Genomic DNA, 25,794 nt, shown 5'->3' on the forward strand with positions numbered 1-25,794 from the left:
CAGAGGATGATGTTAAAAATTATCCAAATAAATAGTTTTCTATTTCTTCTAATCAGACCTAGTCCAGTCAGTTGAATGACAGTGAATAGGATTATCTGCTGTTATTTAAACAGAGTTTTCCTGGCCCACACTGCCTTGGGACATGGATGAAGGTACATAATTTACCTGGGGATGTTGACTCGGTGCATTGTCACCTGTGTGTGTTTTGTGGCAACAGAAGCTGGTGTCTCAAACCTGGTCTCTTGTTTGGGAGCCTCAGATATGTAACAGCTCTTTCTTTGCAGTGATCCAAAATCAGATGGTGAAACTCTGGCTTCGTTTATCTTCCCTTGATAATTGTGCCCTACGGAACACTGCCTGGATGAATTGCAGGCTGTTCAGTAGTACTGGGCTCAACCTTGCTGCCCAGGCCTGCGGCTCTGCTGTACAAGAGCTTTCATCCACTTGGCATTAGAGTTGCCTTCTTGATGTTTCCCTGAGAATGGTGTGGGTCTGCCTCTAAGACAGATGATTTCCCAGGCTCAGATGTGCTGGAAGCGGGGTCCTGAGAGAGGAAAAGAGTGAACGTGTGTGTGTGTGCATGTACATGTGTGTGCTTGCAGGTGTACGTGTGTGCGCGTCTGAGTGCGTGTGTCTGGTGCCTGTGATCAGAGGGACAGGTGAGCGAGAGGCAGCCTCACTGACCACACCACAAGCTGTTCTGGGTTTGGCCCTGGGACACGTGTGTCCTTCCCCTGCGAGACCATAGCCTTCTTAGCCGGGAACCTTAAGGCTTTGACTCCAGGCAGCTCGTTCACCCCCACAGTTCATAAAATGGAAAGGTCTGGGGCTCCTGTATGCAAAGAATGGTTCAAACCAGACGCAGCCTGGTGTGCCATCTTTAAAAGGATCCTCTCGTAGGCTGAGGGCTATTACAAACGAAGCCATTTTCACGAGAGCCTCTTGGGCGGTTCCATATGACTGCAGAAGACCGGTCTGAGCGTTCCCACACTCGTGGGCTCGGTCCTGCCGGATCTGGCAAGATGGGGGCCACCCTCCCCTCCTCCCCTCCCCCCCACCCCCTCCACTGCCGGGCGTGTCTCAAATGTGGTCACCATGCTTTGTCTGTGCTCTGTACCACCCGCTGCCGGGGCTTGTGGAGGAAGGACAGGGAAGTGGTCCCCCCCTCACACTGGGGGGTGTTAGCTGCAGATGGAGACCTGCATAGCCAGGGCCTCAGATGTTCTCCACACCTTTAGTGGCTACTGAGGTGTAGACAGATGGCCGGCAGGTGAGGGGGTACCACCCGGGTACAGGACGGGTGACCTTAGACCGGGGACAGGGAGGGAATGCCTCTTTCCCATGCCAGTCTTTTTGTGTCCAAGGATAGAGTAACTGTACTCTCCCTATTAGCATGCCATTTTCCTTCAAATTGTTGGTCAAAACATCATAATTTTCTCAGAGCCAGCAACCACCCCTCCCCCATAGGTAGTCCATAAGCATCTCGAATATTTCCCTAGAGAAATTAAGTACAATGGGAGGGCTTCTCCCAGGCCCTGTCCCACTGGAACCAGGGGCCCAGGGTGAGGAATGCCGGCTGTGAGGGCCTCGGGGAAATGCAGAATGTCCGCGAGGGGCCTGAAGGGGTCACCTGGCAGGTCCGGCACCGCCTCCAGAGGCTGGGGCCCCTTTCAGTGTGTTGTGGTCTTTAAGAGGATGACCCAGCCATTGGCGAGTTCTCCGCCTGAGCACAGGCTGCAGGCCCAGGTGCCAACAGATGGCCATGGAGCCTGGCCCTGCACAGCAGCCCAGGTCTGTGCGTGTCTGTCCATCGCGTTCTGGTCCTGAGTGTGCTGGTGGCTGCAGTGTGTTGTGTCCCTCCCTCGTTCCCATGGCTTTGAAGCAGAACCAGTGGCCCGGTTGGCTGCTTGGTCTGCTTGCCCTCTGGCACCTGCACTAGGCTTCTCATCCTGGGCACAGCCAGCGAGCGCTTGCCACCCTCCCTGTAAAACAGCCGCGCCGTGCTCCTCGTCCCGTCCGAGGCTCCGGGAGATGGCGCTCTGCAGGCCATCCTTCTGTAGACAGTCATTTAGACATGGGCCTGGGCTCTTGGCCATGGCAGACCCTAGTACTAGTAAGCGAGCACTGTTCCCTGCGAGTGGGGGTATTTGAAAAGGCGGTCACCGGCCTCAAGCATCCCAGCCCAGGACCATCTTGAACTCCTGACCATACCCTACCTCCCTGAGGCTGCAGGGACACCATCAGTTACATTCAAACAAGTGGTCAGTTCCCTGGACTGTCCTTTGGAGAAACCTTCCCCTCCCACAACTGAATCAGGCAGGAGCAAAGCCAGGACCCAGGCTGGGCCCAGGCCACCCGTGTTGTCTAACCTGTTTTGCCATTTTCATTGATCTAGGCGGGATTAAGGACACTGCACGACATTGGGCCAGAAATCCGGCGTGCTATATCATGTGATTTGCAAGATGATGAGCCGGAGGAAACAAAAGGCGAAGAAGAAGAAGATGTGTTCAAAGTAATTATTCCACGCCTAGCTACACACTGGCCACTTGGAAATAGCGGGGCAGGAGTCCAGTTGGGGCAGTTAACGATCTGCCAAAGAGCCTGGAGAATGCACACCAGCCCCAGGGCCTAGAGGGGCTTGTGGACCATGCCCTCCCCCCTGCAGGCCCTCCCCGTTCAGCAGCCCCCTTCTAGGGCCGGGCCTGCTCCTTCCCTGAGCTTGCCTCTCTGCCCCACACTGGCCACTTCGGAGGAGCTTGGTCACAACCACTGGCCGGCGTGGATGAGCATCCTGGGTCCTTCTAGCAGCGGCTGGCCCTCCCTATCCCTTCTTCCCCGGGCCGGCTCTTTGATCTGCCAGCGGGCCCTCCACTTCCCAGCCCCCGGCCCAGAGACCTGCCTGCCGCCCAACCTCAGCCACTGGGGCTGCCGACAGCCCTGCTGGGCGAAAGTCAGCTCACCTTGGAGCAACCGGAAGAGTGCACTTGAATGACAGCCGAGCGCTGGCTCCCCAGCTCAGGAATCGGTAACCTTCCTCATTTCAGGGGGACCAGCTGACACACACAGTCACCCTGGTCACTGAGACACTCAGATTGTTTTACAGGGATTCTATGGAGCTTACCTAGAATTTGTTTTTCATGTAGAAAAGAAATTACCTAACATAGCTAGCCTGCATCAAATATTTGTTAAATTACCTGGTGTTGTCTCCCATTATTTTGCAGAGAAATGGTGCCCTGCTTGGAAACCATGTCAATCATGTTAATAGTGATAGGAGAGATTCCCTTCAGCAGACCAATACCACCCACCGTCCCCTGCATGTCCAAAGGCCTTCAATTCCACCTGCAAGTGATACTGAGAAACCGCTGTTTCCTCCAGCAGGAAATTCGGTGTGTCATAACCATCATAACCATAATTCCATAGGAAAGCAAGTTCCCAGCTCAACAAATGCCAATCTCAATAATGCCAATATGTCCAAAGCTGCCCCTGGAAAACAGCCCAGCATTGGGAACCTTGAGCATGTGTCTGAAAATGGGCATCATTCCTTCCACAAGCATGGCCGTGAGCCTCAAAGAAGGTCCAGTATTAAAAGGTAACGTTTAAGATGTGTTTGCACTTGGTAATGTAGTGTCAGCCCAAGGCAGGTCTTTCTCCCGTCTCTGGCACAGGTGGGAGGCTCCCTGCGGGCACTGGTGTTAGGACCTGTGAGTGCCTCCAGGTCACAGCTTCTTCAGGCACTGGCCATGTGATGAACCCAAAGGATAAAGGGCCACCTGCCACCCTGCATCCTGCTCTACGCGATGCCCCTTAACGCAGGAGCAGCTGCAAACTCTACCTTCCCCGACTGTACCACATACTTAGGGACTGGCAGACTTTTCCTGTAAAGGGCCAGAGAGTAAATATTTTAGGGTTGGAGCCTCATACAGTCTCTATTGTAGCTAGTCACCTCTGTTATCGTAGCAAGAAGCCAGCCATAAATCATATGTAAGCGCACGGCTGCAGCCGTGTCCCGGTAAACCTTTATTTGTGGACACTAAAATGTGAACTTCATGCACTCACGTGTGATGAAGTATTTTTCTTCCTTTGATTTTGCTTCAGTCCTTTAAAAGAATAAAAACTGTTTGTAGCTTATGGGCCATGCAAAAACAGGTGATGGCCTGTATTCAGCCCATGAACCATAGTTTGCCGACCCCTGCTCTAGGGAGTAGCTTGATATATTTGCTTTTTAAATTTTGCTAGAAATATTTAACTTTTATCTTCTCCCTCCCTCCCGTGTTATGCCTTTCCTGGATAGAACCCGCTATTATGAAACTTATATTAGGTATGTGCTCATTGCCTGTATTTATGTGTTAAATACTGTGTGTCCTAAGTGGGACCAGATGGCCTCTCTGAGTGCTGAGAGATGAGAAAGCCCTGGGAGCCAGCTAGCCTAGTGCAGGGTGTTACAGCCCAGGGCTGTGGACGCAGAGCTTTCAGATCCATATCTGCACAGACTGTGTTACCATCCAAGGACCTAAGTTCACATGCAGCGTGCCCACAGCTATAGCCCCGCAGGCCTCAGTGCGGTGCTGGGAGAGCCCCTGGCCTGTGGAGCTGGGTAGTCGTGCTGCTGTCTGGGGTCAGGCCTCTTGTGGAGGCTTTGTAAAAGCATGACCCCCCACCTCCTGAAGTCCAGGAGCCAGGCCTTCTCCTTTGTGTCCTGAGCAGCCCCCTACCCACGGGTAGTATACCCTGCTCCCTGTTTGTTGAACCCAGTTGGACTGTGGGTGGGATGGTCATGGTGTTGGGGACAGGGAGGACAGATGTCCTGGTTTAATGATCTCAAGTTAGAAGTTACTTGAGCTGGAGGAGGGTGGGAGAGAGTGAAGAGCTTGGAGGAAGCACAGTCCTCTGTTCGGAGAGCAGTGATGCCACAGAGCCTGGCCGGCTTCCCTGAGGGCCGAGGCCAGGACATCTGGGTTTCAGGGAGACATCACGACAGTCCTGGGGCAGGGCTGTCTTTGAAAACGTGGTGGACATTGTCCGGGAGAGTCTCCCTCCCCTGGGACCCTGTACTCAAAACTCCTGTCCCCTTTCCTGGGTCAGATGCAGTGTGAAGTTGGGACCCTCTTTGCTTCAGGCTCTGAAGGCACCTTGGGCCGGGGTAAGGAGGCACAGGGATCTGAGCAGGTGGCCTGGGAGTCCATCACTGCAGGTCTCTAGGTCCATTTTCTTGCTCTATTTCCAAACTACATCTACTCTTTTGGTTCTCAGGCCTCTGGGGGTAGTGGTATGGCACTAGCATCATCAAGGCACTGAGAGAGAAACCCCTTCCTGGTACGTGCGTGCGCACACTCAAGACACACACACACAGCACCATTGCCAGAGGCATTAACAACCCAGCCCCACTTGAGGCAGGAGCACCCAGGGAGATGCCAGAGCACCTTGGGCAGGGCCGCTGTGGCCACCGCCGAGGCACAGCCGGAGGAGCTGTCTGCCGCCCGCCCAGCTGCTCAGGCCCTCTCTCCCAACTGCAGGTCTGACTCAGGAGACGAGCAGTTCCCAACTATTTGCCGGGAAGACCCAGAGATACACAGCTACTTCAGGGACCCCTGCTGCTTGGGGGAACAGGAGTACTTCAGCAGTGAGGAGTGCTACGAGGACGACAGCTCGCCCACCGGGAGCAGGTGAGGGCTCTGTGGCTCGGGATGACCTTAGGAGGCCTTGCTGTCTCCTGGCCCTGGGGCTGCGCCTGCTCACGAAGCCACGGGCCACCTGCTGCTGCCCTTGGGACTGTCCTGGGAAGCAAAGCAGGAGCACAGCCTCCAGGCCACGGGAGAAGTCAGGGCAGGAGAAATAGGACTGGAGAGCGGCAGAGTGGAGGCCTGTGTTTTCAGGCCTGTTGACTTATTTCCACCAGGGGCCCACCCATGAGGCTTTAGTATAGGCTCTAGAAATGAGAGCCTTTGCTAAACGCTGAGCGCTCTGGGCTGGGGGCTCTCGCTGTGTAGCGGCTCGTCAGCCCAGAGCTTGGTCGGTCTTAATGGACAGCTCCTGCTTCCCGCTCCCATCCCAGGTGGTCTCTCCTAGAAGTGAGGGGACAAGAGGTCAGAGTGGCCCCACTCAGCAGATGTGCCTCTCTAGGCTCCTGTCCTGAAGAAGGCAGGTATGAGGTTAAAGCGGATACTTTGCTTTAGGACAGGTAGCAGGCAGTGCCGGGGGATAAAGGCCACCTACCACCCTCTTCTCTGTAAACTGCATCCCACTGTGACCGGTGGCCCATTGAAGTGGACGTGGTTCTGTGGTGAGGTCACTTCTGGTGTCTGAGATGTTGTTAAACGTCAGCCTCGTCTTTCAGGCCAGCCACAGCTGAGCCTCCCTCACCCTGCTCTGCGCCACGGCCTTCCGCAGGCCTCCCTGGATGCCTGACTTGCAGAGCCACTGGTCCTGAGCAAGCTGCATTCTGAATTTCCGTCTTCAGGGCCTTTGCTCAAACCATAACCACCCCTTGGATGCCCTTTCCCCACCTGTGCTCACCTAATCCCACCTTCCCTTCAAGGGCCTGCTCCTCCCTCCTCTGACTGGAATTGAAATGCCACCCCCCCACCCCACCCCGAGAACCCACGGAGCCCCACCCTGAGCCCCTCTCTTCCAGTGCCCACCTTCGCCAGCCTGCGTTAGAATTCCATGTGCATGAGGTATTTGCTAAGCTCCTTGACCGCGCTTCATGCATCTTCGTGTCCCAGGCGCCCCGCTCAGCACCTGGCCGAGGGCAGACCCTCGGGAGGAAGCGAGCGGGTGATAGTCAAGCTTGCAGGGCATTTGCAGTCCACATCTGACCGGGGTCTGAGGCTGCCCCAGGGAGGGAAAACATCAGCACCTCACTCATCGCAGGTCTGCCATCCTGAACCTTCCTGTAGCAGCCCTTGCCCTCCATCTAGAATTTTCCATGGAGCTGAGGGCTGTGTCCAAGGCGGTGGGGAGAGGACTGTGATGTGGGCTTGTTAATTAGGCTCTCATGTGTCCCTTGCTCTCTCTTCTGGCCTTTTCGATCACCAGGCAAAGCTACAGCTGTGGCTACTATAACCGATACCCAGGCAGCAGCTTGGACTTCGAGCGGCCTCGAGGCTACCATCACCCGCAAAGCTTCTCGGAGGATGATGACTCACCTGTTTGCTATGATTCCCGGAGGTCTCCAAGGAGACGCCTGCTCCCTCCCACCCCAACATGTGAGGCCAGATTTTTTGTTTGGGAGCAAGGCTCACAGAGCGCAGCGTGCCTCTCCCCCTGCCCCAGCCTGGGGGTGGTGACGGACGTGGTCCTGCCATGTTGGGGGCCTCCAGTCCTCGAGACCAGCCCCCTAGTTGGAGATGCTGTTGGCTTTCTTTCTCATCTGTGTGCCACGTGGTAGGGCTTAAAGCGCTTCCTGCTGAGAACAGAGGGAGACAGTGTGAGGCCCCACAGCTGCACGGTATGTAGCACCTGATGAGGGGTTTTCAGTGCGCCTCATCACTGCCTTTGAGCTTGGGATCTGCCCTGACAGGTAGGCAAGACATGCACCATGGTGTTGATAGTCCCACTCCCTAGATGGGGCAGTGACCCCTTAGAGGGCGGAGGATGGGCCCACGCACAGAGTGGACTTGAGCCCAGGCCTCTTACCAAGGCCCATGAGGAGCACCTGGGGGTTCTTGGTATCCATCCTTCCTCCTCTCTCCCACCTTTGCCTTGGTCTGCCAGTGCTCTCTGCTCATGGTAGGTTGTGGCCTTGGTGGTGACCTCTAGGGTAGGCGCTCCCATCCTGGGGCCAAGGAATCCCCTCCGCAGAGAAGGGGCAGGGGCTGGCTGCTCCCTGACCTGGTTTTCATGTGCAGCTGGCATCAATGGTGCCACCAGGAGATCTGGGTCACCCACAGTGAGGAACTTGAGCCAGGGAAGGAAACACAGCAGTGGCCCCTGCCAGTTCCTGGCTGGGTAGTTTGATTTTGGACACGTGGACATTTTGATGCTGGTTAAAGAATATCTACTTCTGGCGTTTCTGAAGAATGAGGCATATTTTGGGGTAGGACTCTAATCAGTAACCAAAAATAACCAAGACACAGCGGCTCTGAGTCTGCCATCTAGTGCACCGTAACAAGTGCAGTTGGGTGGTGCCCAGGTCCTCTCTCTCTCTAGCTGTCATAGCCCTGCTGGGAAGTGTAATCAGACCCATTTCCATGGTTAATATTTAATTTCACAGCCCCAAACAGAAGCTGCTAAACAGAGCAGTTCTGGGGTCCATCAGTACCAGGTGACGCACACGCAGGCAAGGCTGGACAGAGGCCCCTGGCCCTGTGAGTTCCACTGCCCTCCTGTGACCTCCCTGTCTCCCTTTGGTGGCCACGATAATCACCATTCGCAGGCGCCGCCTCTGTGAATCAAGGACCCTGAGCGGGCAAGAGTGGCTGCCCTCCTTATTTTTAAGGGTGAACAAATTAAATGCATCTTATTTGCTTTGCTGCCCATCCAGTCAGACCTCAGGCAGGGAGACCACGGAGCCCCTGTGTTCTCAGCCACAGTGGGATTACTTCCCCCATTAGAGACGGTGGTGCAGAGCAAAAGAGAGGATCCACTTTCAAAGCTGAAAGGTGCTGCCTGAATGACAGCGGTGGTGGTTCTCCTTTCCTGGCTCCATCCTCTGGCCCCACCATCTGACCCTAGGAGGGTCCGAGAGGTGGTGCTGACCAGGGAGCCCGTCCTCTTCTTAGAACACTTAAGTTCGGTCCCACGTGGCGCATGGAGGGAAGGCTGTCTGATGCGGATGGCAGGTGTCCGTGTCCCATGTCGGCAACTGGACGAGGAGGCCCAGCAGGCCCCACGGTGTGCGTCGGGCCCACGAAACAGGGTTCGTTGTCTGTCTGGTTCCTCCCTGTCGGGCAGTGGCCGGCAAGGGCTCGGTCTGGTCTCCGTGCACTTTTGGAGCCTGGCCCCCAGAGAACGGGCTCTGCAGCATCGTGTGCAGTCCCGGGGTGCCGGGGGCCTCCCCAGGCTGGTCCCTGCGGTTTTCCAGTGCAGGAATTAGGGGTGTGTGGAGTGTTGCCGGGGCATGAGAAATGCCCCGTGAGCTTGGAAAGCAGAGTTCAAGAAAGGACTGTTGAGGTGACTCAGCGCTGCCTTGCAGGCCACCAGTAAGGCTGCCGAGGCAGCTCCATGGCGGCAGCGCCTGAGGGGAGGTGTCCTGGGGAGGCCTCTGGCCTGTGTTCGGGGCCCAGAATTCAGACTCATCTCCCGGGCCTGGTGCCCTGTGAAGCCACGAGTGTTGGTTCATCTTGTCATCACTCCACCTGTTTATAAGCCTCTATTCAAAGCGGCTGTTAACAGGGCAGCCAACCGCATTTTTTAAAGTTCAAGGTATCCTTTCTTGTTTGTTCTGTCTTCAGGGCTAGGGAAGCTGAGTCTTTCCCCACAAAAGGATCTGCTTATTACCTGGTTGAGCTATTAGGGCAGGTAGCAAACAGAAGTGTAAACATAACACAGGAGCACCAGCATGATGCTCCAGCCCCCAGTGACACTCAGGATGTCTGGAAGGTGAGAACGGGGCGGTCAGCAAGCGTCTCTGGGATTCTAGAACGACGTCGTGTACTTGACCCGGAATGCTGTGTCCACACCAGGTGCAGGGACAGGGGCCTAGGGTCAGAACAGCCACCCTCTGGCTACTTCTAGCTCCTCCCCCTGAGAACAGGCGTGGCAGGGAGGAGAAATTGACTTGCTCTTTTGAAAACATCCCTTAGTTGGGCTGCTTCTTCCTCCCTCCCAAAGTTCTGAGACACCGCCCCCGCCCCCACCGCCCCGTGCCCAATGCTTTTTCTTGGATGCCTTGCTTGCTTCCTCCTGGGCCCCCTGCTGAATGTCCAGGGGGCTGCCCTGACCCCAGAGCCCCGGGGCCCTGACGGCCAGATTCACAGCTGCACGGTGATTTAACTTCTCAGCCCCCCGGAGATCCTCCTTCAACTTCGAGTGCCTGCGACGGCACAGCAGCCAGGAGGAGGTCCCGCCATCCCCCGCCTTCCTTCACCGCACGGCCCTGCCTCTGCACCTGATGCAGCAACAGGTGAGCCGGCACACCTGGCCCTGCCCCCAGGGCCGATGCGCACCCCGTCCCCCTCGGCTGCCAGCACTGGAGGGAAGGGGGACCCTTCACAAACGCTCTGGTTCAGTCCTGCGACAACCTCGCCCAACAGAAACTATCATGAACCCTGTTCTAGGGATGAGCAAGCATCACAGAGGGAAGGTGACATCCCTGAGCTCACACAGGTGAGTGGCCGAGCTGGCATTTGAGTCCCAGGCTGCCAGCTTCCAGAGCCGGGCTCTCAGCCTAGCTGCACACACCCTTCCTCGGCACTGAAGGCAGGGCCTGGGACAAGCCACACTGCAGGGAGTGGCTGCCGCTTGACTGACCCTGAACAATCGGTGCTGCCCTTGGCTCTGAGAGGTTGTCCCGTCATTTACGAAGCCCGCTGGGGGCTGGGCCCTGGGGTCACGAGAGTGTGTGAGCCTCCGACCTGCCTGCAACGGGGGTGTAGTCCAGGGAGACCGGCCTGTCAGGGCGGCCGGACAGGAGGGAGCCCAGGGCCTGGAGGGCCTGCGGGGCTTTGCCTCCAGGACAAGGGTATGGTACTTTGTCTTCCTGAAAAGAGCACATCAGAGATGCTGTCCTCTTGTGTCTGTGTGTGTCTGGGTCAGGTGGGAGCATACATGGTATGGTATGCTTCTTACCCTGAGCGTCCATTTCAGAGTTTCTGTTCAGGTCTGCCAACCTTTTGCCTTTCTGCCTTTTTTTAAAAAAAATTATTTATTTATTTGGCTGTGCCGGGTCATAGTTGCAGCATGCTGGATCTTAGTTGCGGCAGGCGGGATCTAGTTCCCTGACCAGGGATCGAACCCGGGCCCCCCTGCGTTTGTAACACACAGTCTTAACCACTGGACCACCAACGAAGTCCACTGCCTTCCATTTTTTATGTTAAGTTTTGTGTGCTGCTTTGTCGTGGACGGAGGCCCTGGAAGGCCCTGGCCATCGCATGCCACACACCAAGTAGGCATGGAGGTCTTTGTGGGCTTGTGCGTGACAGTGCCCTGTCCCCTGCTGCCCCGCCCTGCCTCCCCCAGGCGATCCTGGCTTCCGATTTGGCCACAGGCCTGTGCTGTTCATAAACCCGGCCTCACCGTCCCCCTCTGCAGAGTGGGATGCCAGGGCAGACCTGCCATGGCATCTCTGGAGGTGGAAGAAGCAGGCTTGTATCTGGTGCTTCCTGAGCAGAATGCTGGCCGCGGGATGAGTTGCCCTAAAGAGAACAAGCCTGTTTCCCTACGAGCGCTGGGCGCCGTCAGCTTACTCTGAACGCACTTCCCTATTCAAACCCGGAGTGAACCGGGTGGCGTGTTCATACCCCACAGCTTGTGTGTCTTCCCTGTTTCTTCATGCTTCTAAGCAATTTCACCAACAACTGGTTCCTACCTGGGAAGAGTCACAGGAAATATATTATGCATTTGGGGGAAAAGAAAACACGGTCTGCTAGAAAGCCAAGTTTTTACGGCCAATTCATTGAATTACTCAGTGTGCTGTGTCCTTCTGAAGCCCCTGTAAAACAGCGCCTCCAGCCTGGTCTGTTTTTTTTTTTTGTTTTTGGGGTTTTTTTTTTGCAGTATGCGGGCCTCTCACTGCTGTGGCCTCTCCCTGCTGTGTCCCGTTGCGGAGCACAGGCTCTGGCTCACGGGCCCAGCTGCTCTGCAGCATGTGGGATCCTTCCGGACCGGGGCACGAACCCGTGTCCCCTGCATCGGCAGGCGGACTCTCAACCACTGCACCACCCGGGAAGCCCCAGCCTGGTCTGTTGTGAGGGGACCCGAGGCCGGGACCTCTGAGGACCTCTGGTCTCCCCACTTCCTCTTTCTCCTCAGATCATGGCAGTCGCCGGTCTAGATTCCAGTAAAGCCCAGAAGTACTCGCCGAGCCACTCCACCCGGTCATGGGCCACCCCGCCAGCGACCCCGTCGTACAGGGACTGGACGCCATGCTACACCCCGCTGATCCAGGTTGAGCGGTCGGAGGCCTCAGACCAGGTCAACGGCAGCCTACCGTCCCTGCACCGCAGCTCGTGGTACACGGATGATCCCGGTGTCTCCTATCGGACGTTCACACCAGCCAGCCTGACCGTCCCCAGCAGCTTCCACAACAAAAACAGCGACAAGCAGAGGAGCGCAGACAGCTTGGTGGAGGCAGTGAGTGTGGCCGCGGAGTCTGCACGGGAGGGCGGAACTGGGGAGAACCGCGTGCAACAGGAACGGGTGGTGGTTCTGAGGGCAGGCAGGCTCCGGAGCCCGGATGCCTGGCTTCTGAACCTGGACACTGCCCACTTCTTAGCAGCAAGGATGGTACTTAAAGCATGAATATAAAAACAGCACCCCGGCCGGGTTTCATCAGGTAGCTGTACCTAGGATTGTGTGTGTTGTTCCTGCAAATATGACTAGCTTATACTGAAACATCTGTCCCCAGTGGGTTGCACTCTTATTGGGCCACATGCTGTGTTTGAGGTCCTTCAGATTTTCAAAGCCATTCACCTTCCCTCTTAGTTACCACGTATGGGGTCTAGCAGACATGATTGGCTGAGTCCCAAGAGCACATCATACAGTCACTGCTTGAGGTGCTTTTTTTGTCCTTTTGCATTCGTGCCACAGATCCTCTTTCCTGTACAGGTTCTGATATCTGAAGGCTTAGGACGGTATGCGAGGGACCCAAAATTCGTGTCAGCGACAAAACACGAAATCGCCGATGCCTGTGACCTAACCATCGACGAGATGGAGAGTGCAGCCAGCAACCTGCTGAACGGGAACGTGCATCCCCGGGCCAATGGGGACGTGGGGCCCATCTCACACCGGCAGGACTACGAGCTCCAGGACTTCGGGCCCGGCTACAGCGACGAGGAGCCAGACCCCGGGAGGGATGAGGAGGACCTGGCAGATGAAATGATTTGCATCACCACCCTGTAGCCCCCAGGGAGCGGCCGACTGGCTCTGGCCTCAGGTGGGGCGCCGGAGGGCCAGGGGAAAAGTGCCTCGTAGTTAGGAAAATTTAGGCACTAGTGTGGAGTCCCTATTCAATTTAGACTTTTGTACAAGTGACGTCATGCCTCAAGGAAGCCATAAATCTGGTAGGGGACAGCTGCGCCCACATGCTCAGCCCCAGCTGTGGGCAAGAGCAGGTCCAGCCCTCCTGGAGAGGACCAGCGAGGAGGTCGGACAAGCCCTGCCCGCTTGTCCAGAGTGCTGGCCCGCCACCCGCGGGCATGGGGGGGAAGGTTTCAAGGTGATGACGATCACCATACCTATGTCATTACCTCAGCCATCGGTCTAGCATATCAGACATTCACTGGGCCCAGCGTATCCATTTTTAAACCCTTTTCCCCCAAAAAACACACTGCTTCCTGATTCCTGTTCGGCTCTTCTGAAATACAGTGTGTAAGTCAGGACCTACCTACCAGCCGTCATCCTGAGAGGGGAGCGGGACCCTGTAAACGGGGTTTTCTGTGACGTGACGCCAGTTTACAGGAGAGAGCATCACTCCGACGGTCGGTTTCTGACTGTCAGGCAAAGGGCAACTGTAAACTGGAATAATAATGCACTCGCAACCAGGTAAACTTAGATACGCTAGTTTGTTTAAAAATTCTAGATTTACTGTATATGACTTGTAATATACTATAATTTGTATTTGTAAAGAGATGGTCTATATTTTGTAATTATTGTACCGTATTTGAAATGCAGCAATATCCATGGGTCCTAATAATTGTAGTTCCCCACTCAAATCTAGAAACTATTAGTATTTTTACTCGGGCTATACAGAAGTAGAAGAAATAGAGCCAATTCTCATCTATCCAGTGGAAATCTTTTGGGGGTAAAATTTTAAGTTCAAAAGAACTTGGCACTACAGAGATTTTTCTAAACTATTTTGAGTCACTATAAATCTGTCTTTACACAAGAGATACCAGATGACTATTTGCAGTCTTTTTTTGGGCAGGGGTTCTATGATTTGATGTTGCACCTCCTGATCCACCATGGGTTGCAGCTGTCTTTTGTTTTGCTTTAGTAACTCTCCGATGAGCACACTGCAGCCTCGGTCGAGCTGGTTACTCTGACCCGGTGGCATTCATAGTTGTGGTTTTCTCAGCTGCCCCCACAGGACATTTCCGGCGCAGAAATAATCGCACAGGTGAATGAAGTCCTTCTGCTGTTGTCCCCTGGGGACTGGTAAGGCTGCTTGTCTTAGGAAAGAAATAAGGAGTGCTGGGGACAGAGGGGGCAAAGGATGATCGATAGGACTAGACGTCGGGCTCTGTACAAATCGTATTGCCTTTTTACAAAACATTGCTGTACTGTGTGTTCTCTTTGAGGGCTTTTATATGCAACTGAATGAGGGCTGAAGTTTTCATTAGAATGCACTCACACTCCAATTGTACTTCTCAATGAAAACCCACTTTTGGATCATTAGACCCATCAAGGCTTCCTTTTCTGTTCACAGAATTATGCCGACTTTGTCAAGTTACCTTGGCAGGGATTCCCTGCAGTCAAAGACTGGTAGCGATTTTTGGTTCAAAGTTTTTAAATATTACGTAACCTGTTAATGTTTTGGTTTTTTTTTTTTTTTTTGTAAATAACACTTTGTTATGAAGACCTTACAAACCTCTTCTTAAGACATTCTTACTCCAGATCCAGGCAAAAACACTTCAAGGTTTGTAAATGACTATTTCCTGACGTAAATTCTTTTTTATTAAAATGCAAAATGATCTTCAGAATAAAACTGTGTAATAATTTTATTGTACTTGGGAGCTCTCGCAAAGAGCTGGCTTTCGCCAGTGCGAGCTTCGGGAGGGGCAGGTACTCTGTGAGGGCACTTCTGTAATTATGTAGATTTTTTTCTTATCCTCTTGGCGCCTTCTCCTTTTTTCTTATCCTCAGGCCGATGGTAAATTAAGGCCAGCTGCAGAGAGCCCTGTTTCTCCTAAAGGGCTAACCCACTGTCACCGTCATCTCAGACTCTGTGTCTGTCCACCGAGCATCGGTCTTTCTTACTGTGTGGCTTGGCTTACCATCATCAGTCCAAAACTGCTGTAACAGGACTGAGTTTTCTGGTATAGTCGGTGATCTTTTCTAGTCAGCACTTAACCGGCATTTTTACAGGCTGCACCACTCCTAATATCTGTCTGCATTAAGCCTGCTTCGACTGCTCATCTAACATTAAATTTTTCTTTGGAAGAAAAATTTGAAGTTGTAGAGCATGGTTTTTTTCTTTCAGGAATCTTTTAAGATTAAATGTCTCTCCTTTTTAGTTCCCCTCCCACTCCCTAAAAAAAAGTCATTTTGTTGTGTCCCCAGGAATAGTACATTTAGTTTCTTTCATCTTGTGTTTTCCATAATATCACAAAACAGAAATGGCAGCAAGAACCTCGTTAAAATGGTCTCTGTGATTTCCATCCAGAGGGCTGGGCCACGCAGCACCTCCCAGCCTGATTCTGAGATGTTTCAGAATCAGCCAGTGGCTGGGAAGGGTGGGTTGCAAAGGCCCCAGAAGCTTCTCCAGTGCAGGATGGGCTTAACCTGCCTGATGAACCCACTTTACGGCTGATGCCACGCTTGTGAGAGAAACCAGAGCAGTTTATTCTGTGTTGTTTATGTTTTGCAGTCCTAAGTGTCTTTGCCCATTGCCTGTTTTCCTGCAAAGGTTTTTACTGTTATGCTGGGTGGTCAGTTTGTCCTGAAAACTGGTTAGCATCACACACAGAGTTCCAACTCCTTTACTAGCCTCCCCGACTCAAAAACAGACTCCAGCTATGGCCTTCATTTGTTGAAAAAAAGTTTTTACTTCTCTAAAATGATATTCCTTCCCTACTGGGGACCTAGGAAGGCAGGCGAGGAAGAGGAGCAGGCCTGGGGCCCTTGCTTCTAACCAGAGAACGAGAGCCAGAATGGCTGTGAGGGCACCCTGTGGGGACAGTGGCAAGAGATGCGATGGGAGGCTGGGTCTCAAGACGGGGCCAGTGGAGAAGGGTGTGTGTTTTTTCTGGTTTTTAAGAGAAAGGCACCTAGGTATTTGATCTGATGGTAAGTCGTGCAGTGGAAATCTGAAATGACCTTTGGGAGGAGGAAAACGGTTTGGCTGGAGAGAAGACTCTATTTGAATTTGTGGAAATGGCTCCTGCAGCCTGCACGAGGGCCGCACAAGGCCGTACGTTAAGGCGCCAGAGTCCCACCTCCGGGACCTGCCCTTTCCTGGTCACCTGCGGGCAGGCTGCTCCTCTAGCTGTATGTTCTGGCTCTTATTCTACCAGGAAGAACCCTCTGCTGATGCAGCAGCTTAAACACTGGCTTCTTCAGAGGGGTCAGTGTTCTGACCACTAGGCACATTTGCAGCTTTCTGTTAGGCTTTTTCAACCATTTTTGGAAATGTATGTTTTTCCTTTTGGGGAGTACTGCAGGCTTTTTGCTAAGGGACTTAAACGACGTCTTCCTGGTTCTTCAAGAGGCTGAGTGCCGGCCGGTCTCCATGCCCCTCGGGCTGCCAGACTATGGCTCATCCTCCCCAATTCCAGTTTGCACTTTCCTCCCCTCTCTGGCTTCCTTGGCCAACAGCCCTCTCTTTCTGAGGTCGGAGCTTCCTTCGTGGTGGTGGACCCTTCAGAGCCTTCAGGTTAGGACACGGGCCAGTGGCTCCACCCTGCCCACGTGGCCACGGCACTCAGCTGTCAGGGCTCGAGGGAGGAACCGCCTCACACCAGAATATTCTGTCCTGGGCCTGAACTCCAATCGCAGTTTTCTGTTGGGTCCTGGATATACGTGACACTCATGCTCTTCTCCTTTGAAACGTGTGTGTGTGTGTGTGTGTGTGTGTGTGTGTGTGTGTGTGTGTGGCAGTGTCATGTGATTGCATGGAACGAGGCCCCGTAGCAAGGACGGGAGAGGGGCCTGGGTGCCATCCACTGTACAGGCTCCCCTTACACACTTTGCTTTGCCCATCAACACACGCACACTAGCGCGTCGTCTCAGAGGCCGAGGGCACCACAGTATGCAGAGGTGACCGAACTGAATGGCCATGTCACCTGCCATACTGGCGCCAGAGGAGGTCAGCGCAGTCACACTCAGGCCTGGGACCCCCCCCCCCCACCGCACACCTGCTGTGTCACTTCGTGGCCCTCAGAGCAGGGGGCTGGCACCTGCACTCCTACTGTTCCTTCGCCCCCGCAGGCAGCTCCTAGACCCAGAGGAGGCCTGTGGGCAGGTGGGGACCTCTCTAGGAGAAAGACATCTGTTGGCAGATGTAGAATTTTCTTTCTTGACCCTCTGTTGGAACCGAAAATAAAGCAAGATACAGGTAAGATGAAACAAGATTTGCTTAAAGATTTTTAAAGGAAGGATGGTGTGATGGCTTTCTGCTTTCCACCCTCCTGGAACTCTTTCTCAGAAATGTAAAGTTGCAGCTGTTGGGCCTCCAAGGCACCTCAATCCACTGTGATCCAGGGCGAAGCCAGGAATGTTCCATTTTCCTCCCCTCCTGATTCTGGGTCCAGCACGACAGGTTTCCATATAGCACTTCCATTCTTTCTCGCCGTAGACAGTGGCTTTTGGATATCATCAGAAAAATCAATCCAAAATGCATTCAAGTTTTCATTACCTTGTAGAGACAGTCTGGATAATGACAGTCTCAGTTCAAAGATTAAGTTACGGGATTGCATTATTGAATTATAAGAAGTTTAAAGATCAGAGAGCTGTCTTAAATGTTACTTTGTATCTGTTTCCCCCCACCAAACTCAAATCTTTGCCAATTTATTTTTCTTTCACTCAACTGCATTTTTTTACAGGATCAGGATCACAGTTTTACTTGACTGCTTTTTCCGTCAGTCTGGCTCCCGCCTGGTCTGTTGCTGTGGACGTCTGGAGAATGAGAATTAGCCAGCCGTGGCCACTGCTGAGCCCTCCATCTCCCCAGGCTGAGAGGGAGGCTTTGCATGGAGCGGGTCAGGGATGCAGGTCTGCTCTGGGTTTCTAGGTTTCCTGGCAACAGGAAAATCTTTAAAAATGCTGAACCCTGAAACCCATGGTAGTGAAAAGACCCTGCAGACTTCTGAGTCCTGGAAAAAGTCCCAGAATTCCTCTCATCGGGCTGATGGTGTTAATAAGAACCAGAGCATCAGAGAGGTGGGCTGCAAGCCCCTCAGAGGGACCCAACTGAGCACCAGTTCCTGCCTCACTCTGGGAGTGAAATCAGGAAGCGGCAGAGAAAGGAGAAGCCTGTTTCTTCCAGCAGGCAGCTTTCCCTCTGGACACTGGAGGCTTGTGCACACATCCCAGCTGAGCTCCACGCTCCCTAACTCCTGTGGGACTCTCGGCCTCCGCTGCAGCTTTCAGCCCGAGGGGGAGGATGCCCCGGCCTCTGTGCAAGCACCCTGCTCTTGGACGGGCTTGCCTCCAGAGGGAGCCTGGGAGAGAACCACTTTCCTCAAGTCCTATCAGGGCCCAGGAACACAGCAGGACCCTGCGTTGGGAGAGCGCCACAGAACACAAGACAAGGACCTGGCCAGAGTTACCCATTCTCCACCGGCCTCCCGTCCCCTCTGCTGTCCTACCAGGAGGCAGGGAGGAGGGGCCCCAGCCAGAATGCTGGCCTTCCCCAGAGGGCCCCCAGGGACATGCTGGGAAGAAAGAACCCGATTCACTGACCAATACTGGTTTCATTTCTTAAATTATCCAATTCTTGGCCATCAAACTGTAACATTCTAGAGAGATCCAGGAAAGCACATTTGGCGCCAAGGGCTGTGCTGAGCCTTCTTACTCAGGGACAGCCTCAGCGCTGGGTGGCCAGGGTCCTGGGCTTGTAGACAGGGACAGCCTCATCCCAGAGAGCTGGCCGCCCCTTGATGATGTCGGCTGCCTTCTCTGCGATCATGATGGTGGGGGCGTTTAGGTTGCCGCTGACCACACTGGGCATGATGGAGGCGTCGACCACCCTGAGGTTTTCCACCCCGAGGACCCTGGTCTGCGGGTCCACCACTGCCATGGGGTCGGAGGGCTGGCCCATCTTGCAGGTGCACGATGGGTGGTAGGCGCTGTCTGCCTTTGCCCGCACAAAGGCGTCTATCTCCTTATCCGACTGGACGTGGCTTCCTGGCTGGAGCTCCTTCCCCCGGAACGGTGCCAGAGCTTTCTGTGCAAAAATTTCTCTGGTCAGCCTCACACACCGACGGAAGTCATCGATGTCAGTTTCTGTCAAGGAGAAGAAACAGGTTAGGTGCCTCCTCTTATCATGCTGGCCTCGCTGGAAGATTCTCCACTGGGAGAGGCTCAAGAAGCTGCCCAAGGGGACACGGTTCAGGGACATGGAGGTCCAAGCCACCAGGTTGCCTGTCACCTACCCATCAGCAGTTACAGTGCAACCAAGCAGAGTCCCATGAAGCCCAGACAGACAGCATCCTAGACGGACACAGCTTGCCCCAGAGGCCCTACGTTTAAATCGGGGATCTGAATTTTCTTATCTATAAAATAGAGATAAGACTACACGTCCTGCCTCTGCCACAGCGTGAGTATTATTGGGCAAAACCTGCCCGGTGGGGACTGTGCAGTTTTGCTGTGCATATAGAGGCAGGCCCAGGAGTGTACTTTGCTTTTAGAAGATACTCACAGGAACAGTAAGAAAAATGTTCTGTGAGCTACCTATACACAGCCAGATCTCCTTGCGTCTCTTGGTAGATTGTTCTGGAAGCTGCAAATCCTGCCTACTGTGTAAAATGGTGTGTCAGTTAGTTCAAGTGACCGAGGGCACTACATAGCAACACGTGCACGTTTACAGCCCAGGATAATGGGGTGGAGGGAGGACAGAATGTGACTTGTGTCTCAAAAATGGGGTCCAGGGGTGAGATTCAGGGACACATATGAACCCCATAAAGGCATTCATTCATTCAGTCAATCCGTCAACGACCCAACAAGCCCAGGTCTGGGAGAGACAAAGGTGGCTGAATTACCTGTTGACAAGTAGTTGGGTTGGATCACAGGGTGGTCATGGGGGTTGGCACTTCTCAGTTTGAGCCAGCCCACGCTCGTGCCCCTCATGGTCCCCACATGTACCTGGAAGAGCCCAGAGAGGTGGTGACCCCTGTTAACCCCCCAGCTTAGTCATTTAGAGAGGCCCTGGGTTTCCTGTGGTCCCTGGGACTCAACACCCAGAGTCAATTAAGAGCAGATACATTTAAAAATCTACCTGCATCTTACCAACCCCACCCCCAACACACACAAAAGGCATCAAAACCACCTCAGTCCCTCTCTCCTGCTTCCTGGCTTTATTACCTGATGGCTCATGTTCAGGGGCTGGCAGTCCCTGGGCAGAGCCGGCTTCATTGTCCATTTCTAGTACTCAGGACCCGGTGCAGCTGCCCCGAGCTGGGTGCGGGTGTGGCCTTGCTGTGCACCACGCAGTCTGCTTCACTCTGCCTCTCGCTCCCCACCCCCCTTCCCTCCTCTCAGACACTCCGGGCAGCTGGAGAGCAGGGCATCGCCTTCTGGGCCGCCCACCCTGGAGGCCCTGCTGCAGTGGGGAGACGACCTGCTCACCTGGTAAGCCTCCTGCTGTGGGGGGACCCGCCCATGGTCGATCACCTGGGAAGGGAGGAAGTGGAACTGGATGTCCGGGTGGGGGACCCCAGGCTGGCTCCGGATGAACCCACCTGTTTCCAGATGGGCTGTGGCTCCATCCCCTGAAGATCAGAAGATGATAAGGCAGAGCAAGTCCAGGCGTGGCAGGTGGGCCAGCCTCCTCTCTCCTGGGCACGTCCTCCTCCTCTTCCTGCCTGTATTCTAGTGCCTGGACCCAAGTCCTCGGCTCGGTCCTCCTTCCCCTAGGTGGGCTCACCCAACACCATGGCTTTCGATATCAGCTCCATGCCAAGGGGCTTCAGCTTTGCCCCTTCCCCTGACTCCACCACTGCCAACTGGACTGTGGGACCTGATGTCCTATGGGCATCCCAAACCTACGGCAGCCCACCCTTCACACACAGGCCGTGATCAAGGTCAAGGCCCTCTTCCATCCAACCTCCCACTGTTGCAGGAAGGGGAACCCCTTCCAGGGCCCGAGAGTGGGCTCTTGTCTAACACTCGGAAATGAATTGTCCGAGGAGGCACATGTGCTGACAAAGCAAAAGACTTTACTGGGAAGGGGCACCCGGGCAGAGAGCAGGAGGGTGAGGGAACCCAGGAGAACTCTGCTACATGGCTCACAGTCTCAGGTTTTATGGTGATGGCGTTAGTTTCCAGGTTGTCTCTGGCCAAGCATCTTGCTTGGCCCATCATCTGACTCGGGGTCCTTCCTGGTGGCGCGCGCATCTCTCAGCCAAGGTGGATCCCAGCGCAAAGGATTCTGGGAGGCTGGTTGTCTCTGCCCTCTTTTGGCCCCTCCCAAATCCTCCCGGTTAGTTTTCACCAGCAGCACCCTGTTCTTTTTCAGGACCTCCTGTTGTGAGACACCTCAGGCAAGGGGCTATCATCGTGCCTGGCCAAGGCAGGTGGTTTTGGTTAATGGTTCCCTAACAACTCGAGAGCCCACTCTCGGGCCCTGGAAGGGGTCTCCCTTCCTGCAACAGCTGGCGACTCTGGTGGAATCTCTTCTTCACCACGACTGACATCCTGACTGCTCAGGCACCAGCTCACCTACCGACGGACCAGACCCAGAGGCCACCACTGGGACCCTCTTGTCCCTGATCTCCTCCTGACACAGATGACTGGCCAGAGTGCCCCGCCCAGGTAAGGAACAAGAGACGTTGTTGACCTCTTTGCCTTTCCCTCTCCCCTTCCTCTTCTCAACCCCTCCTATCCTACCCTCCTTTCTTCTGGATGCAGGAGTCTGGCTGAAGGGCTTCAGTTATCTGAGCACCAGAGCCTTATCACCTCTGGTGGGCAGAGAACTTGAATTATCTGGTATCTGGTTTCTGGTAGGGCCGAGTTCCTGTCCTCCCTTTCTGGAAGCCCAGAGAAAAGTCCCGTAACGCCTGGGCGTCTGCAGGTGGAGAAGATGTCCGTAAGGCCACCCCTTTTGTCCCCCCAGCCCTTCCTCTCTTCTTTCAAACGCCCTCCTTTCCTCCCTTTGAAATCTCTGAAGACCTGAGATATTTCCATTTACTCTGTTCGTCAGTCCTCGGATCTGAAATTCTCTGTCTCTGTAGGAGGTTTTCTGAGAGACTGCAATCTTGCATTTAAGGGAGTGTGATTAGGACAGCCGTGCCTATGTGTGTTTTGTACTCTGTGTTCTGTGTTGCAATTTGTGATGGCCATTCTGCCTTATGAAATGGGAAATTCTGGTTCTGTTCCACTGCAGAGCCCTCTTGGGAGAATTCTGTCTGACTGGAAAGATTTTAGCTATGAGCCTATGACTAAGAAAAAGATGATATTCTATTATAACACTGTGTGGCCAGAATATTCTTTAGACTCCAGAGAAAACTGGTTTAGGTGAAACTCTTGAAAATTCCAAAACTGGTTCTTTTTGCATATACAGTTAGAAAAGGGAAGCTTAGTAAAACGTCTTTTCAGAATTCTGACCCTGAGGGAACAACTCCTTCTGGGAGAACTTGCTTTTCTGCTCTCAGGATCACTTATCTTATCTAGATCATCTCTAATTCCTGAGATTGAGGGGAAAAAAAAACAATGTGGAAGGAAAGCTTTCTAAATTTTACTTATTCCAACCATTATATATAAACTAGTGAGTTTTATAATACCTGATTCATAACTAAGTTTAGAAAATGAAGCTTTGAGATCTCTGGTTGTGTTTGTCTATATATCTGTGTGCGTTATATATATGTCCTTACCTTTGGATGTTACTACCAAAACTAATTTTTTAATGAGCTCTATTTAATTGGCTTAAAGGAAATTTAGCGCTTATATAAATTTTCAAAAATACAGAAGGTAACTGGCCAGAATTAATTTCAGGTTCATGTAAACTGGGAAATATTCAGTATTAAATTAATATCTGGTATTAAACTTAGTTTAAGTTTGTTAATTTAAATAGACATGTCTTTGTCATCAACATTAAGTATAATACCTTTATTGTACCTAGGTTTAATAGAAGTCAAATAAGATCTTATTATATCTGTTGTAAATTTGTCAACAAGGAAAATAACTTGGTGTGATGAAATTTTTTAAGTGAATTAAATACAAGTGAGATCAGAGCTTCTGGGTGAACTTTTTAGGAATAATTATATTTTAGGAATGTCGACTTGAGAATAATCTCTCCAGATACTTGGAAATATACTTGAAATTTAGAGTTGTTCTAAATTAAGTGATGGAAGTTTATTGAATAGCTAGGTGGTTCCCAAATAAAATAAGATACTGAGACATCAATTACTAAACAGAGAAACTAAATGTATTTAGGACTATTAATGAATATGTTTGGTGCCACCCTGAGATGTTCTCTATGAGAAAGCAAATGTTTTTAGAAATTATCACTAGTATTTATGTTTACCAGTCTACAGAATGCTAATGTAAAAGTTCATAATTGCTGGGACTTCCCTGGTGGTGCAGTGGTTAGGATGCCGCGTTCCCAATGCAGGGGGCCCAGGTTCGATCCCTGATCAGGGAACTAGATCCCACATGCATGCCGCAACTAAGAATTCACATGCCACAACTAAGGAGCCAGCATGCCACAACTAAGGAGCCCGCCTGCTGCAACTAAGACCCAGTGCAACCAAAAAAAAAAAAAGTTCATAATTGCTTACCTCTTAGTTTTCACTAGAAATTAAGGTTTTTAAGAGTTGAGGGCTCTAATTTAACCATGTAATTAAAGCTAATAGAAATAATAAAGGAAGCATTTCAGTGTACAGCAGGAAAGTAGGATGTGTGTTTGCCTTGAAGAAGGTATGAGAATGGAATTGCACTTTATTAAAGGAAAAGAAAGTGAGTCTGTCTTAGAGCTGATTGTTTCTCAGTGGAGAAGAGGATGGGGGGGGCAGACTAATATGGATACAGAAAGTGATGGAGGGTTTGTGGATGGTCAGGATTGGCTAGGTGTAGAGTACAGTCAATTAAGTGAATTTTGTTATTAAAAGCAGGCTGCTACAAGACTGGATCTGGTTTTCTCTCTTTAGTAAGAGGACAAAGTTTCCTTGGAATGCTGCTTTTGATAACAGATTGTGTGAGTTTCCGTGCCTTTAAGTGATCTGTATTTGCTTTTGAGATCTCTTGTAACTTTGGTTAAGGAATAAGCATTATCTCACAATGACCTATGATCTTATTTGACTAAGTGTTTTGAGACCTTTTGACAAACTTCCCAAATACCAAATTTTAATTAAAGTTCTTTTGACCTCCAGCTAACTTTGGGACACTTTAGAGGGTCTCTGAGGCATTTCAGATAGAAATATTTCTATTTAACTAGTATTATTTGGTATGTTAAATTACATGGAGAGCATTATCACACTAGTGATAAACCTACTTAGGATATACTGTATGGATAAATATTATTAATATACACATTCTAGAAATTATATAAAGTTTCTGAAATTTGGATATATCCTGGTATTGTTATAATATTAGTTATCTTAAAATGTTGTATGTGACAGAAACTTGGTTAAGCTTCTTTGTCAAAAACATTGTAATTAGATCTTTAACCTTGCCTTTTTAAGACTTTTTGTCATTCACAGACAGTTAAACTGATGCTTTGCAAAACTGCTTCATCTTCAAGAAGATTCACAGAAAGGGCTTTAGACAAGTACGGGTTTCTGATAACTTTTAAATCATACTACTAAACTAGGTAAGACTTTTTTTTTGAGTAGCTATTTTATTTATGTCTTTGTTTTATTTATTTAGTTATTTATTTACTTACTTATTTAATTTTTGGCTGCACCGTGAGGCATGTGGGATCTTAGTTCCCCGACCAGGGATGGAACCCTTGGCGTCTTAACCACTGGACCGCAGGGGAAATCCCAGGTAAGATATTTTTTAACAGTCTAATGGAAACTGTTAACAAAAAGGATTAGTTACATAGGATTGAGTAAACTGATGAACGTGGTTATAATTTTTATGGTTTCTGTCTGAAACATTACTAGCTTTTAATCTGTGTTTTCCAGATATAGAGAAACCCCCTCAAACTAATTATCACTTGTAGCAATTTGGTAAATTGTACCTTTGTAAGCAGAATTGAAACACTTCTCTTTTCTTTCTACCTGATCCCTCCAGAGATTGCAAACTCTTAGGTTCCCAGCAGCTGTATAAGATAAATTAGTAAAGCCACCTCCTAACAGGTGCAGGAATCTCAAGTTATTTTGCGGACCTCAAAAAGGGAGGGATTCACCTAAATCTGTAAGGCAAAATCTGTGACAGGCCCTGGCATAGCTTTCCTGGCCTTGGGAGGCCTTTTATCAAACTTAATTTGCAGACAAATTAATCTTGATTTGGATATATCTGATAAAAATGAGGGTAATTTTAGGGAGAAAGAGACATTTCAGTGGATATCAAATTCTAATTCTGTTTATTGAGGTCTGTATTCACTAAGACTCACTTCTCAGATAGTTCCTTGCTGTTATATTGTTGCAAAGTTTAATTGAATTATTAAAAGGACACTCTAAATTTGTTTCTGAAGCTTAACTCAGTAATCTATCCTTGGATGAAGATCATATGCTCCATGATCTGCAACCGGAAGGTTAACACCAGGCTATGGTCATTTAAATTTAAAGGCTCCCTTATGTTGGGGAAATTAAACTGAACTAGGGATAACCAGCCTAGTAACACTAGGAAATTGGGCTGGGTGCCTTATGGACAATGCCA

General features: G+C 51.6%; 2 protein-coding genes across 4 annotated transcripts in view; one reads left to right on the forward strand and one right to left on the reverse strand.

The window, feature by feature from the left end:
• The window catches only part of CACNA1D (calcium voltage-gated channel subunit alpha1 D), a 322,894-nt gene extending 309,771 nt beyond the window's left edge, over window positions 1–13,123 (forward strand). For 2 of the 3 annotated variants that reach the window (XM_060109148.1, XM_060109147.1), the window contains 8 exons: window positions 2,396–2,512; window positions 3,222–3,589; window positions 4,292–4,318; window positions 5,514–5,663; window positions 7,036–7,205; window positions 9,942–10,063; window positions 11,911–12,231; window positions 12,706–13,123. In XM_060109148.1, the coding sequence (XP_059965131.1) occupies window positions 2,396–2,512; window positions 3,222–3,589; window positions 4,292–4,318; window positions 5,514–5,663; window positions 7,036–7,205; window positions 9,942–10,063; window positions 11,911–12,231; window positions 12,706–12,999 (1,569 nt within the window). In that variant the 3' untranslated portion in view covers window positions 13,000–13,123. The remainder of the gene's footprint in view (window positions 1–2,395; window positions 2,513–3,221; window positions 3,590–4,291; window positions 4,319–5,513; window positions 5,664–7,035; window positions 7,206–9,941; window positions 10,064–11,910; window positions 12,232–12,705) is intronic. The other variant, XM_060109149.1, reaches the window with a different exon arrangement.
• A 5,628-nt stretch (window positions 13,124–18,751) lies between these two features.
• CHDH (choline dehydrogenase) overlaps window positions 18,752–25,794 on the reverse strand; it is a 70,342-nt gene continuing 63,299 nt past the window's right edge. The window contains exons 6-8 of the mRNA XM_060110551.1: window positions 20,602–20,744; window positions 20,016–20,118; window positions 18,752–19,260 (exon numbers count right to left, since the gene is read on the reverse strand). Of these exons, the coding sequence (XP_059966534.1) occupies window positions 18,842–19,260; window positions 20,016–20,118; window positions 20,602–20,744 (665 nt within the window). The 3' untranslated portion in view covers window positions 18,752–18,841. The remainder of the gene's footprint in view (window positions 19,261–20,015; window positions 20,119–20,601; window positions 20,745–25,794) is intronic.

The sequence above is a fragment of the Mesoplodon densirostris genome, chromosome 10 (genome assembly GCF_025265405.1).
Source record: "Mesoplodon densirostris isolate mMesDen1 chromosome 10, mMesDen1 primary haplotype, whole genome shotgun sequence".
Classification (NCBI taxonomy): Eukaryota; Metazoa; Chordata; class Mammalia; order Artiodactyla; family Ziphiidae; genus Mesoplodon; species Mesoplodon densirostris.